This window comes from Embiotoca jacksoni, unplaced genomic scaffold (genome assembly GCF_022577435.1).
Source record: "Embiotoca jacksoni isolate LCO1_2020_lvr unplaced genomic scaffold, fEmbJac1.0.p SCAF_13, whole genome shotgun sequence".
NCBI lineage: Eukaryota > Metazoa > Chordata > Actinopteri > Embiotocidae > Embiotoca > Embiotoca jacksoni.
Genome location: NW_027185263.1, coordinates 1,024,878 through 1,037,992, shown reverse-complemented (window position 1 = coordinate 1,037,992; position 13,115 = coordinate 1,024,878). Strand labels below are relative to the sequence as shown.

The 13,115-nt window shown below is 39.7% G+C and overlaps 1 protein-coding gene across 1 annotated transcript; it reads right to left on the bottom strand.

Annotated features, from left to right (window-relative positions):
• Window positions 1–8,797: 8,797 nt before the first annotated feature.
• LOC138195891 (5-hydroxytryptamine receptor 3A-like) lies at window positions 8,798–13,115 on the bottom strand. The gene is made up of 9 exons (XM_069145536.1): window positions 13,046–13,115; window positions 11,682–11,845; window positions 11,487–11,531; window positions 10,955–11,064; window positions 10,694–10,863; window positions 10,129–10,289; window positions 9,580–9,790; window positions 9,199–9,435; window positions 8,798–9,111 (listed from the first exon to the last, which is right to left on the bottom strand). Exons 1-9 carry the CDS (start codon window positions 13,113–13,115, stop codon window positions 8,798–8,800), a joined length of 1,482 nt encoding a protein of 493 aa, XP_069001637.1.

Sequence of the window (13,115 nt, the reverse complement as noted above, 5' to 3'; positions counted from 1 at the left end):
TCCTGCAGGTGTTTGGTTTGGATGATGCACATCCACCATTATATTTGCACTGATTTGAATTAGCAGCGGAGCTTCGAGCAGAATCTGTCATCTCCAGCCTTTTCCAGAGGACGCTGCAACGCTAGCGTCGCTTCTTCTCGGAAAACGCTTCCTTAAAAACCGGGAATCTCCGTCTTTCTGCGCGCAGCGTGTTCGACCCCCGGCGGGACGGTTCGACCCCCGGCGGGACGGTTCGACCCCCGGCGGGACGGTTCGACCCCCGGCGGGACGGTTCGACCCCCGGCGGGATGGTTCGATCCCCGGCGGGACGGTTCGACCGCGTCACCGCCGCTTTCTGGGTTGATCGCATACTGTACGGAAAAAAAATACGGGGGGAAATCACTGATCGGAAGGAGACGCAGCTCGGAGGGGGTGGAGGGAGGGTGGAGGGAGGGTGGAGGGGGGAGGGGGGCACCAGTATAAGACGACAGAATAAATCAACTCTCTCTGTGGGGTTTGTTTTGTTTGTCCCCGCGCTTCGTCTCTCTCGTCTCTTGTTTCATTTGTCGTTGTTGTTTTTATTGACCTTGAGTTGGAGCTCAACACATCGTACTTGAATTACCTCGTTTTTGTGACCTCATGTTGCTTGTGTATTTTTATTTTTTTTTTCCCTTTTGTTTCATTTCATGAGCGTAAGTGGGAACGACGCATCGCAGAAACGTGATGAAGCGTCGCGTGACAGAAAAAATTAAGTGCCACGGTGAAGAGATTTGTTGTTTTGGGTTTTTTTTTCTTTGTGCATTACTTGTTACCAAACTCGGTATTATTAACCTGCTTGTTAAAGAGCTGGAAGGTTTGGTCATTTGTTATAAAAGCTACCTCTAAGTTGTTTTCTTTTTTTTTTAGCAAAAGCAAAAAAAAATTTGTTTGTGTTTTGCATTATTTCATCGTTGCTACTTCATCTCATGCTTTTTTTTTTTTACTTGATTTATGATTGTTTGTGTTTTAAGGAAAATGTATATAAAAGGGTGAGAGGTTAGAAAAGTAAAGGTGGATAGGATGAGGAAAAGTCATTCGAATGGATGTTTCTTCTTGTCTTCTAGTCTCCCCCTGCACCTCCAACCACAGAAAGAGCAGAGCAAGAAAAAAAACGAAAAAAAAGAAGCAATTTTGAAGCCTTAAGTGATGAGTTCGAGGGATGGCGGCAGATAAGAGGAAGTACTATTGCTTTTTAAGAGGGTTTAAAAAAAACAAGAATTTAAACTTGAAAATATGTGAATAGAATTGTTAGTTTTGTAATGTGAAGAAAAAATAAAACACAAACACAAAAGTAAGGGTCGTGAAAAGCGGCGGCGCGCCCGGGACAGGTCGTATTTGCAGCGATGCAGAAGTGCGTTGGACAATTGGAACTGCAAGTGGTAATCAAAACAAAACAACAACAAAAAAAACAACGTAAAAACCAGAAGGTTAAAAATAGAGATTCTCCCGGCAGACAAGTTCTCTGGAGAAATGAGTGTATTCCTGAACAAGAGCCAACAGAGGCAATTTGATATATAAAAATTGTGATATTTTTGTATTCAGTGTCAGTCCTTTTTCCATTTGTGGAGGGTTACAGCAGGGCACAAATATTTGTATTTTTTTTTTTTTTTTTTATTACCTGTTTTTATTTTTTTATTATTTCCTCTCTGGGTGTGAATCATTTTTGCCTTGCTCCTCTTTGATATTGTTGGACAAAAAAAATCATGTGTGTGAACATGTTGTAACGGTAAGTGTTGCTTTTTCTGGGTGTCAATTGCATTGTAGGTGAAGGACTAAATCTCTCCGCCGCAAACTTTACGAGCGTGTGTGTATGTGACAAAGTTAAACGACAACAAGAATAAAAAAATAAATAAAATAAAAAAGATGATTATAAAATACGGGACGGCAGGGGGGCGCTGCCAAAACCGACCAATTAGTACTTGTCATTCACAATTTTTCAATCAAACTTGACTGTCGACATATTTTTTTTGTTTTGTTTTTGTACTTGAAAAAAAAAAAAAAAAGAAGAAGAAGGGATGGCATGTCCCGTGGTGTTCTTGCCGTTTTATTCTCAAACACTGTGAGCCGAGGGGGCTTTTTTCACCCTCATATAATATCCACCCACTATAATATAAATAATACCAAGTCACGGTTCAGTCTGAACGCCACAATGCAAGACCTGTTCTGTCACATTATTCCCATCATCGTCCTCTGAATGTTTTCTACTTTTTCGTGCGGGTGAAAGAGTGCGTAAAAAACGAGTGCGTAACTATGTGCGTGCGTGTGTGTGTGTGTATTAGTGGAAAAATGCACTAATCAGATCAGATACAAAATAAAATGTTATTCTATGCCACTTTTTTTTTTCTGTTGGGGAAAAAAAAAAAAAAAAAAAAATGTATACATTGGCATTGATATAGTTCTTCCCTCAGTGTTCCTCCGATGTTTCTGTACTTCTATCTTTGTGCCTAAAAATGGAAATTGTTCAACAAAAATATCCATCTATATCCGCTTAGTTTCTGTATTTTCAGAAGAAAAATAAAAATGGTGTCTCCAGCACCCTAGGGATGTCATGACGCTCGAAAATGACCTGATTTTTTTTTTTTTTGTCTTCTCATTTTTTGGGTTTGTTTAAATCCTGAATAGAGCGGGGCTTCTTTTTCAAAGGCTGCAATAAACCCCTTATAATGCTGTTTAAATAGCGACAGGGATTCTGCATTCACTTCTTTTCTTCGGCTGTGATTGGCGCCCAAAAAGCATTTATTTAGCAAAACAAAAGGAGAATTTTACTGAAACTTAGTCGGGCTGCAGTGGAGAAACTTGGGTTTAATTTGCTTGCAGATGAAGCAGATTTATTTTTTTTTTGTCCCGAGTCGTCTGCTCCTCCACTCCGGACCGTCGCTTTGAAATTTTCTCCTTTTTTTTGTTTATTTTTTGTGTCAGCAACAGGTTTGCTGACGAGATATTGTTCTTGGGGGGGAAAAAAAAAAAAAAAAAAAAAAAAGAATAAAAAACCTCCAATGTGGGGAGGTGGGCACGAGGGGTGTTTCCCCTTCTGCTTTACTTCTGTTTTCTTAAAGTACTTTTTTGTTATTTTCTACAAAATGCATTTAATAAAAAAAAGAAAAGGATGCGTGGGGAGGGTGGAGGGAGGGTGGGGGAGGTGAGGGGCGGGGGTGTTGAATTCGTCGGAGAGGAATCATGGCATCCCTGGAGCTGGCACTCTGTGTTTTGGTGTGGTGTTTCTAGAACAAAGTAGCCATTTCATGCAGTGTTGCAACGCATGTGCCATCGAGGTCTAGACTAAAATTGTTTGAGTAACAAAGCACCAAGACATTGTATTTTTTTATATTAGCACTGAGGACCAATCGCCCTGTCGGACCAAGCGTAACGAAGCGTTTTATGTAACGAAGCTTTTCTCTCTCTCTCTCTGTCTTTCCCTGGCTTGTCTGTGCTACTTCTCTCCTCCATTGTCGTGACAGCACAAGTGCCAGTCGAGTTGCTCTGTATTAAGAAAATAGTGTTTTTATTATGATTTGAATTGTTATAGTTTTTGTCTACCTCAGCACCTAATCTTAGCCTAATCTTAGAAGGTGCCCAATTATTATGTTATTTTCTTTATTTTGTTCTCTTATTGTTGTCGTTTGTGTAATTTTTTTTTTTTTTTTTTTAAATTTGCATTAGAGCTTTGCAAAGGTCCTTTGTCTTTTCCAGCGACAACGTGCTATTTTTTGTTTTTGTTTGTTTGTTTCCGTGGCAGTACGTTTCCTGTTGAGCTGTGCCACCAATCTATAGCCACCGTCTGTTGATATAGAGGTTGTTCTTTTATTTTGTTTTGTTTCTTTCCATGTAGAATCAGACACATCTCTTTGTAACATTTCAGTGTTCTCTGATGGAGTGTGAAAAAAAAAATAAAAAGGAAAAATAAAAGATTTAATGCTGCAGGTTCTCTTCTCCATGTTGTCGATAAAGTCAATGTTGTGCCTTTGATAGTGAAAATATAAAGAATATTTCTTTTCTTTTTTTTACATCCTACTAACAGTAGATTGTTTTTTGTAGTGGAAATTTTTTTGTATTTTTATTTATGAGTCTCATAATAAAAATCAAATCATGATGTTCAGTTGTATACTTTCAATCTGCAGTTAGAAGAAAATAAAAATTGGACTTCACGTTGTCTCTTAGCCCTCTTTTCCTCCGCACTGAAAAAAACTAAAACTTTTATTTATCTGAGTGTTTGTGGTTAAAGCGCTGTTTGCCAACATGTGTTCATCCGTTCTGCCTCTTTGATGCCGCAGAGGTCATAGATGCAGTATTCAAAAGTAAAAGTACCACAACAGCAAAGTAAAAATACTCCATTTTAAGGAAAAGTCCTGGTATTGTCTGCATAAAGTAGTTAAAGTATAAAAGTAAAAGTTCAGTTTTGGTCCCTCTAACATTATTAGATAATTAATACTGAAGCATCAACGTGTCAGCAGCATGTTACTGTTGCTGTAAACTAATTTACATCCATTTTTGTATCCAGGGAAAGCAGATAAATATGAACGGTCATCACGTGATTACTGGGAGAAAAAAACACAAAGTTCTGAGTAAACGCAGAAAAGAATTTAATAAATAAAAAACAATAAAGTTGGAAATCTATTTTCATAATACTCAAGTTTTAATAAGAGATGCAATTTCAGATTTTATTTGTTCATTTAACATTTATGTGTTTAATTCACTTAAAAAAAAAAAAAAAAAAAAAGCACACAATGACTTCCATAAAAAAGCAAAATGACCAAAAGAGTATAAAAAACCTGTCATCTTAGAAGAATCTAAAGTTGCCAGACAAATATAGTACAAAGCTGCATCAAATAGAAATACTCAAGTAAAGTACAAATACCTCAGATTTGTACTTCTACTTGAGACTTTGACAGAAACATGTGTACAACCCTTCAGGTCCTCCATACATGGAAACTGATTGGTCACATTAGATTGATTGACAGGTCTTCCAGCCAATCACAGCCGTCTGACCAACCCACCAGACCAGGGAACAGGAACACTGGTGCTTCTGCTTCTTGCTGCTGGCAGACTTGGAAATCACGATCAGAGGTATGAAACAAAGCAAAGTAAACGAAACATGAATCTTATAAAGCTGCATTCTGTTAAACTGCATGAATTTACAGGCTGGTTCCTCGTTTCCAAAAAAAATATTAACTTGGCTGTTATCTGTCGATTTGGTGACTCTGAGGTTACAAAGAAAAGATGGCCGACACAAAACAATCCACTGAAATGCAGCGTCAGCTTTTAAATTCACCCACATTTGACCAGTTGTCTGATGTTCACTGCAGACGGAGCATCACCACATCTGAACGTTACCAATGCTTAAAGATAATCTGTCCAATTTATGAAATAAACCCACAGTAAACTACGCCGGTCACACGTCAGGTCTTCAGCTTAAAACGACTTAAAAAAAAAAAAGGTTGTTTCTCCTTCTTCAACTCATCCGTCTTGACTTCTACGTCCTGCTCGTTTAGGACCGACGGCCACATCAGTTGATAGTTCCCAGATGATGATTCATACAGATTGAGCAACTCGATATTACAGCAAAGCGTTGAAATAGCTCGGCAACGTCCAGGCGTGACAGTTACACGCTTTGCTGCGGTGGACGTGCGTGTCTATTACACGTTTTTGGTCTGTGGTGATTTATGCCATCCTGGGTTGGATTATTGTATCATTTGGCCAAAATCCCCTCAACCTCCCCAGAAGATGAATCATTTCCATCATTTCAGAAGTCGTTTGGAGGATTTTTTTTTTTTTTTTTTTTTTTTTTTTTTTGCGGAGAAAAATGAGGCAAAACCTTCGAATGTTGAGTCAGAGTCGAAAAACCCCGAAACATTTCCTTTTAACCGCCTTTTTATTGCCACATGCGGCGTGTCGTCATCCTGCTGCCGTCTGTTGCATGTCTGTAGATACATGCAACATCCCTTCACATCTCCCCGACACAACATATTCATCGTCAGCTCTGCTGTAATTTCGCCCCCAATGAAGCCTGACGAGACGAGCCTGAGCGTGTCCAACAAATAAATATCACATCACACGTGTTTCCGGTACGTCCCGGTGATGCCTCATATATTCGCTCGTTTCCGTCTCCGCCAGCCGAATCACACATCTCGGCCTTCTCGTGCGTTGGAAGCTAATGAGGCAGCTGCTCTTCTCCCGGATCTCTTATGCACAACACTCCCCACTTTTACACCCAAAACACAGCGCAGATTTATTTATTCTTCTTTACTTTGGCAGAAAACAAAAACAGGAAATGAGAGGGAGAAACACTTTGATCTTATTTATTTTTTCGGGGTGGAGGAGGAGGTGGTGGTGGTGGTGGGGGGAGTGGGGGGGGGTAATAGGAAGGAAGTAGCAGGAGGTGGAGGACGGTTTGTTAGGCTGGTAGAATGAACAGTGAGGGGCCTTTGTGTGGTTTCAGGACTGATCTTTGACCCACATATCTGAAGACGCCGTCAGTCCTGATGTGTCTTGTTTGAAGTAAAGTTCACTTCCGACTGTTTCTGAACCACGTGACCTGCAGAACAGATTTAACGTTGTGGAGGTGGAGGAGCATAAAAAGTTAAAAAAAAACCAACATGTGACATCCCTGTGTGTTCTTACAAGTCGGGGGTTTTGTGGTCCTAAAGGGGCTCAGACTCAGGGAGGCAGTCGGGAGGAAGACGTCACATATTTTAGATTTTTGACTGACACTTACCCAGAATCCCCTTGTTTCAGCCCTTCAGTCAGACATGGACATGACATAACAATAGTAAACATATAAGTCATAAAGATATTTGTTCAGAGGTCCTGTGTGATGGCCGATGATGATTTAAATCATCATAACATCAAAAACTCTTGAAATAATGCAAAATGTAAGAGATTTACTGGTTTTGCAAAGACACTGTCCACTTGTAGACACTTGTAGTCCAGAAATAACCCCAAATACACCGAGCGCCGCACGGCTAACGATGAAAGAGAGGATGTCGGGAACTTATTTTATCTCCGCATTCACTGTAAAATCATTTTGGATGATTAAAATAAGAGATGTGATAAAGAAGCGTCTGTCCGGCCACTGACACAGAGACCTTCAGAGCTGCTGATGTGGTTGTGCAATGGTGCCATCTTCTGGCTGCTGGGCTGAACTGCAGGCTCTGCATGAGATAACCCAGTTAACCTGTAGATTGTGGTAAATAAGAAAACTGTGTCGTTGCTGCACAAATTATATATTCACAAATCAGATTATTTTCACGTCAATATTTTATGACTTAAAACAGGTTCATGAAAATGAATTGTCTCTGATTCAGAGGATTGTTGAGATTTTACTCTTTGTTTATGGAACATCACAGTCTATCTGAGGGTTTATTTACAAGGTGATGTGTTCCTGTTTGATTTTGTTGTGGATACATTTTCCACCATATTAGTCAAACAGCTGTAGTGGGAAAGTTCAGATCTGAACTAACAACAGCTACAAACCTCAACAGTTACACAATCAAATGAGTAAATGCAGGAATCATATTAATGAACCAGTTGGAAAGAAATAAAAACAAGAGTCAAAGATTTATTAGTTTTATAATGATATTGTGTATTTCACTAACATAGCATGAATAAATGTTGACATCAATTTTCATAATAATCACAAGTTTTAATAATATACTTCATGTGATTTTTCATTTTATCTATACATTTATCATTTATTTGATTTATTTACTGTTTAAAAATAATAATAATAATAATTCTGGCACACTTGGACTTCCATAAAAAAAGCAAAGTGAAGATGGTAAAAGTTTGATTTGAGCGATAATTGTGGTCATTTTTAACTAGTTATAATTTAACATTGTTACATGTAGTGAAATATTATTATAAGCATATACAACATCAGTAATTCCATATTATCTCATTGGCACAACAACACAATTAAAGAAACTTCACAACTGAAATCTGTTGCCGTCTACAAGAGAGTTATCCAAACATATTTTAATTATATTCAAAATCCCAATAGATTGAAGATGTCTGATATTTCTATAATAACTCCACAACTTTTCTCAGGCTTACGATATACAGTGGCATGAACTCGGTCTACAAGAAATGTTATAAATAAATAACCAATCAATATGCATCTCAAAGTGTGTCAATAAATATTCAGTTTGATTAATCTATTTTCAAATTAAGAGGACATGCGGCGTTTTCCATAATATATAAACAGTTTTTCAAACAATTTTTCAACAATATAAATTGCTTATTTATTACTTATCTGATTTATGTACGGGCGAATAGATATGTTGAATATTTAGACAGATGTTTAACAGTAATACCAAAACTTAGTCACCGAGTTGAGAGTTCAAGTTTTCTTCTTCACTGTAAATCTCCAGCTTCATCACAATAACGTTTTTAAACTATTTTCATTTGCATTTTGTGTCATTAAATAACTTGAATATGTGACAGTAAAGCGTTTCCTCGGCTGGAGTATCAGGGATCGTTGTGTCACTATCATCCTTTGTAAACCCTCATAATGATGGATGAAAAGTGCATTTCCAGTTTCAGCCCTCAAAGCGTCGGTCGACCCCGATAACACGTCTCAGGTTGCTTTAAAGTCATTTTAAAACCTAAAACGATGATGTTTGGAGGGATAATGTGTCAAATATACCTACGACCGTTTCATCCCCGTGTGAGTGCCTCCCTGTGACCTCTGACCTCCACCGAGCACACAGCCTCTAACCCCGGCCGTTCCTAACTTCCTGCTTCCCCCCTACTGAGCACGTGTCCGCAGCAGCGCGGCTGGAACTCAGGCGACCTGCCACACGGACCACAGCGTGCCCAGCGTGATGCTGTAGGCCACCACGGCCACCAGGTACACCCTGAAGAGCAGCACGTCCAGCACGTAGCCCACCTGCAGCCAGTCCTTGGCCACCTCCCGACACCGGTCCCTCTTCTCCAGGAAGTGGCGTATGGCCGTCACCTCCTGCAGGATGTTGTCCATGACGGGCGGCGTGCTGTCCCGGGGCGGGGGCAGGCGCAGGCCGAGCAGCCCGCCGGCCTCGCGCTCGTGCTGACTCAGCCTCCGGCCGATCTCACAGGTGTGGTGGAGCGCGCACTGAGCTGCAAGACGGGACAACTTAGAGCGCCGGTCTGACGCCTACAAGCAAAAAAAAAAAAAAAAACCGCCACCGTAACCCGACACCTTACCTGTCCCGTAACTGTTGTCCTTGTAGGGCTCCAGGTCGGAGGCCTGGGACGACAGCCTGGAGCAGAGGCGGTGCTTCTTGTGGATGCAGAAGAGGACCGGCGCCCTCTCCAGCACCAGGTACTTCACCCACTGGGGAACGGGCGGCTGCAGGTCCTGTTTGTGGACCAGACGTACGATCAGCACGGTCTCGGTGAGGCTGATCACCAGGAGGGCCATGCAGACCACGAAGTACACGCCTACGGGACAGGTAAGGTCGATCAAAGACGGTTCCCCACTCATTTTGTCTGCCCGTGCATCCTTTCCCCCTCCGACATCATAATTGACCAACTTTTCCTCATCAATTTAAAGACAGAGTAGATTAGTTTTGACGCTCCGTGCACCTATGAGCGGGGTTCCTATGGCCGTGGCAGGCAGGGTGTCAGACACGATGATGAGGAAGACCGAGTAGCCCAGCAGCAGCGTGATCTTGAAGGAGACTCTCTCTCCGCTGTCCGGCGGCAGGTAGAAGCCCACGATGTCCATCACCATCAGGAAGATGCTGGGCAGCAGCAGGTTCACGGTGTAGAACAATGGCCGCCGCCGGATCACCACCTGGGAAGTGTAGGTTTTTTTAAAGTCAAGTTAGAGACACATATGATCAGTCTTCTCTCGATTACTTACAAAATGAACACGTATTTTTTTTATAAAACAATAACATTTTGCAGTTTCTACATTTGATGTGTTGTTTGTGGTCTGTTTGGAAATGATCACATTCTGTTTTAATTTACATTTTACACGGCGTCCTAACTTTTTGGGAAACTGGATTTGTCGTCTGTTTTTCCAACGTAACCTCTCAGCAGCTGTTTTTATAAAGTCTAACCACTTAAATATAGTTAATTTTAGACACATTTAAACAGCTACAACCTGATGAGTCCATCCAAAACACTCACGTGGAACTTCATCTCGGCGTAGTAGTCGTCGTTGTCCACGCTGAAGATCTTGTAGTTGGAGAGGATGTGCAGCAGCTCCCACTCGCCCTGGTTCATGAAGACGCTCTTGTCCTCCCGGAGCTCCTCGGGGCTTCGCATCAGGGTGATGTTGATGTCATCAACTGCAAAATAGAACACGATATTGGGAGCAGCGTGAAGCAGCCACGGCAGCGAGGCCGCCTTCAGCGAGCCGCTCGGCTCCGTGAGCTCCCGTCTCAGCAGGAGGGAGCTGGATGCTCCAGACAGGACAGGTGATCCACTTACCGCCGACGGCACCTGGTGCCGTTTTAAAGACTGTATTGATCAGGTTCAGGCTTGTTGGTTTTTCTGTGGGCTGCACTTTGCATGCAGGTACTTAATAAATATAAACTGCTTGTGGCATTTTCTTTCATGCAAAATGCCAATTTGCAAAGCTTTACCATAAGAAAACCAAATCCTGATGATAATATGAAGGATTGATAAGATCAGAATGTGCAGAAAACTTATTTAAGAACAAAAGAAAGTTCATTTAAATGGTCAGTCTCACTGGTGTGGAGCCAGCTCTGGAAGGTCAGGCTGCATTTCTGGACGTCGAAGGGGAAGTTATAGATGTTGAGCGTGCAGGCCGTCACCACCTGGATGGGCTTGTAGTTGCGCACCAGTCCGTCGTGCGTCACGTAGACGTAAGGGATGTCTGGAGACTTCCCCACGTCCACGCTGCAGGTCGGACACAGAAATGACAACGACAACAACATGTGGAGCACAACGGGACGGCTGAGAGCGTGTGACAGAAATAAAGAGCTCTTACAACTCATTGATGAGGATGTCCGGCACCCACACGTTGGCCGTCGGTATCGAAACCTGTTTGACTTCATCGAAGTCCTCCGGATTCCACACCAGGAATTCATCCGTCCACGACTGAACCATTCAGGAATCGGAGAAGATAAATCAGTAGAACTTTTCATACAGAAGTCATTAACACAAAGTGCATGAGAATAAAAACAATAGAAATAATCCCTCTCCACACGCACACACCTCACGATCCACAATAAATAAAAGTCATATACATAAAAGTCAATTAAAATTTAAATAAACTTTTAAAAAGATATAACAAGAAGTAAAACTGACTAAAATGGATAAAAAAAAACTGTCAAATAAATCAATAAAATACACCTAAAACTTAATAAAATACCAAAATTGAGTCAACAAGTATATATTCAATTAAAATTAAATTGAAATTTAGAAAACTAAATAAAATAAATAGATAATAAAAACAATTTTAAACTAGGTTTGAGTTTCTGAAATAACTGGAGATAACATGATGTTTAAATGATTCCTACCTGTCTGTACCAAACATACGTCGTCAAAACCTGGTTCTTCTCATCCTTCGGTGGAATAAAAGGAGAAATCAGAGTCATCAGAGACAATATTATCATGTTTATTTGATCAGATCAGGTCATATTGCAGCATATGAGGACAGTTTCTATGTTGTAATACAGATAATTATGAAAGATGTTGATTTTAAAAAGACTCACCACGTTGAGGATGGAGTAAACCATGAGGTCGATGGCCACGATGGTGGACGTCCTCCAGTCTCTCACCGGTCTCACTCCCTTCTTGTAGCCGGCGTTCAGAAACTCAGACAGTCGCACTAACGTGGCGTTAGCAAATCTCCCAGAGCTGCTGCCCAGTTTCTTCACTGAGGGAACAAAACACAAAGAAGTTTATGTCTATTTAACATGATTTAATATAAGTTTATGATCAGGCCCTAAGACGCCTCTAAAATGGGAACACTGGTTGAAGACGTTGCCTGTGATGGATGAATAATCCAATTTACATCAAGTTAATTCTGTTTCTAACTTAAACGGAAGTGAAAGGCATCAAAAACATTTAATTATCAATTATTTTGAAATGAAATCTTTTTAATAAAGCCACCTAACTTACTCATTACTTTAATACAAATGTTATAAAATTACTTTCATAACTTTTTCTGTTTTACTAGTTTCTTTTTGAAATAATAGCCTACAACATGTATCTAAAAATAAAAGCACCTTTTAACGTTTACATTTGTTATATATTGTATTTTCAACAAATAAAAATGCCGGCAGTTTGTTAAAGTTTAATAACCATCACGAAGAAATTCTCTAAACTGACCAAATAACAAAAAACGCCCAATAATCAGCTTCTAATTTATAGTAAACACGCAGAAAATGACAAAATCTGTATTGTTATGTAACGTTTTAATCAAATTTATTCCTAATCAGCAGTGATATTTTTAATTTTAATCCTCTGTGGCACGAACATAGAACGTAGTAGTTGTTATGTCATCTGAGTTTCCTAAAATAACAGATAATTAACTCTACAGTAAAGTTTAAATTAAAATAATAACATCATATCAGTCCTGATATGTTTTTATAATGTATTTTAAAGACATTAAAATGTGTATTTCTGTAGATATTTGTTGAATGTGAGATTCCAAATTGGTCAATAAAAATTCTCATTTACTAATTTGGAATTACTCAGATTTTACTTAGAAAGTAAAAAACTTTACTTTGATATAATTGTAAATATAATTTTTTTTTCCAATGTGAAGAAGTGAAGTTGTAACAAAGTGGAAAAATGCTGTTTGTCCCTTATCTTCTTTTTTTTACTTTATATGAAAGTACATCTTGTGTAAAATAAATGTTTCAGATTGATATTAAATCATAATTTTAAGTTTGACCAAATCCTAAATAGAATTAGAAGAAAAAAAAAAACTTTAGGTGCAACAATTGGATTTTTTTTTTTTTAAAGTTGGTCCAAAACATCCTCTTTTTTAGTGAATTAAAACACTCCGTTATGCCGTTAGCTTAGTTTAATAATGAAATATTTGGATGTATATATTGAGAAGTTGGTTTACCTGTGTAGGCTCTGGATGCTCCATGAATCAGCAGGTAAATCAGTGCCGTCCAGGCGGTTGAGAGTCTCAT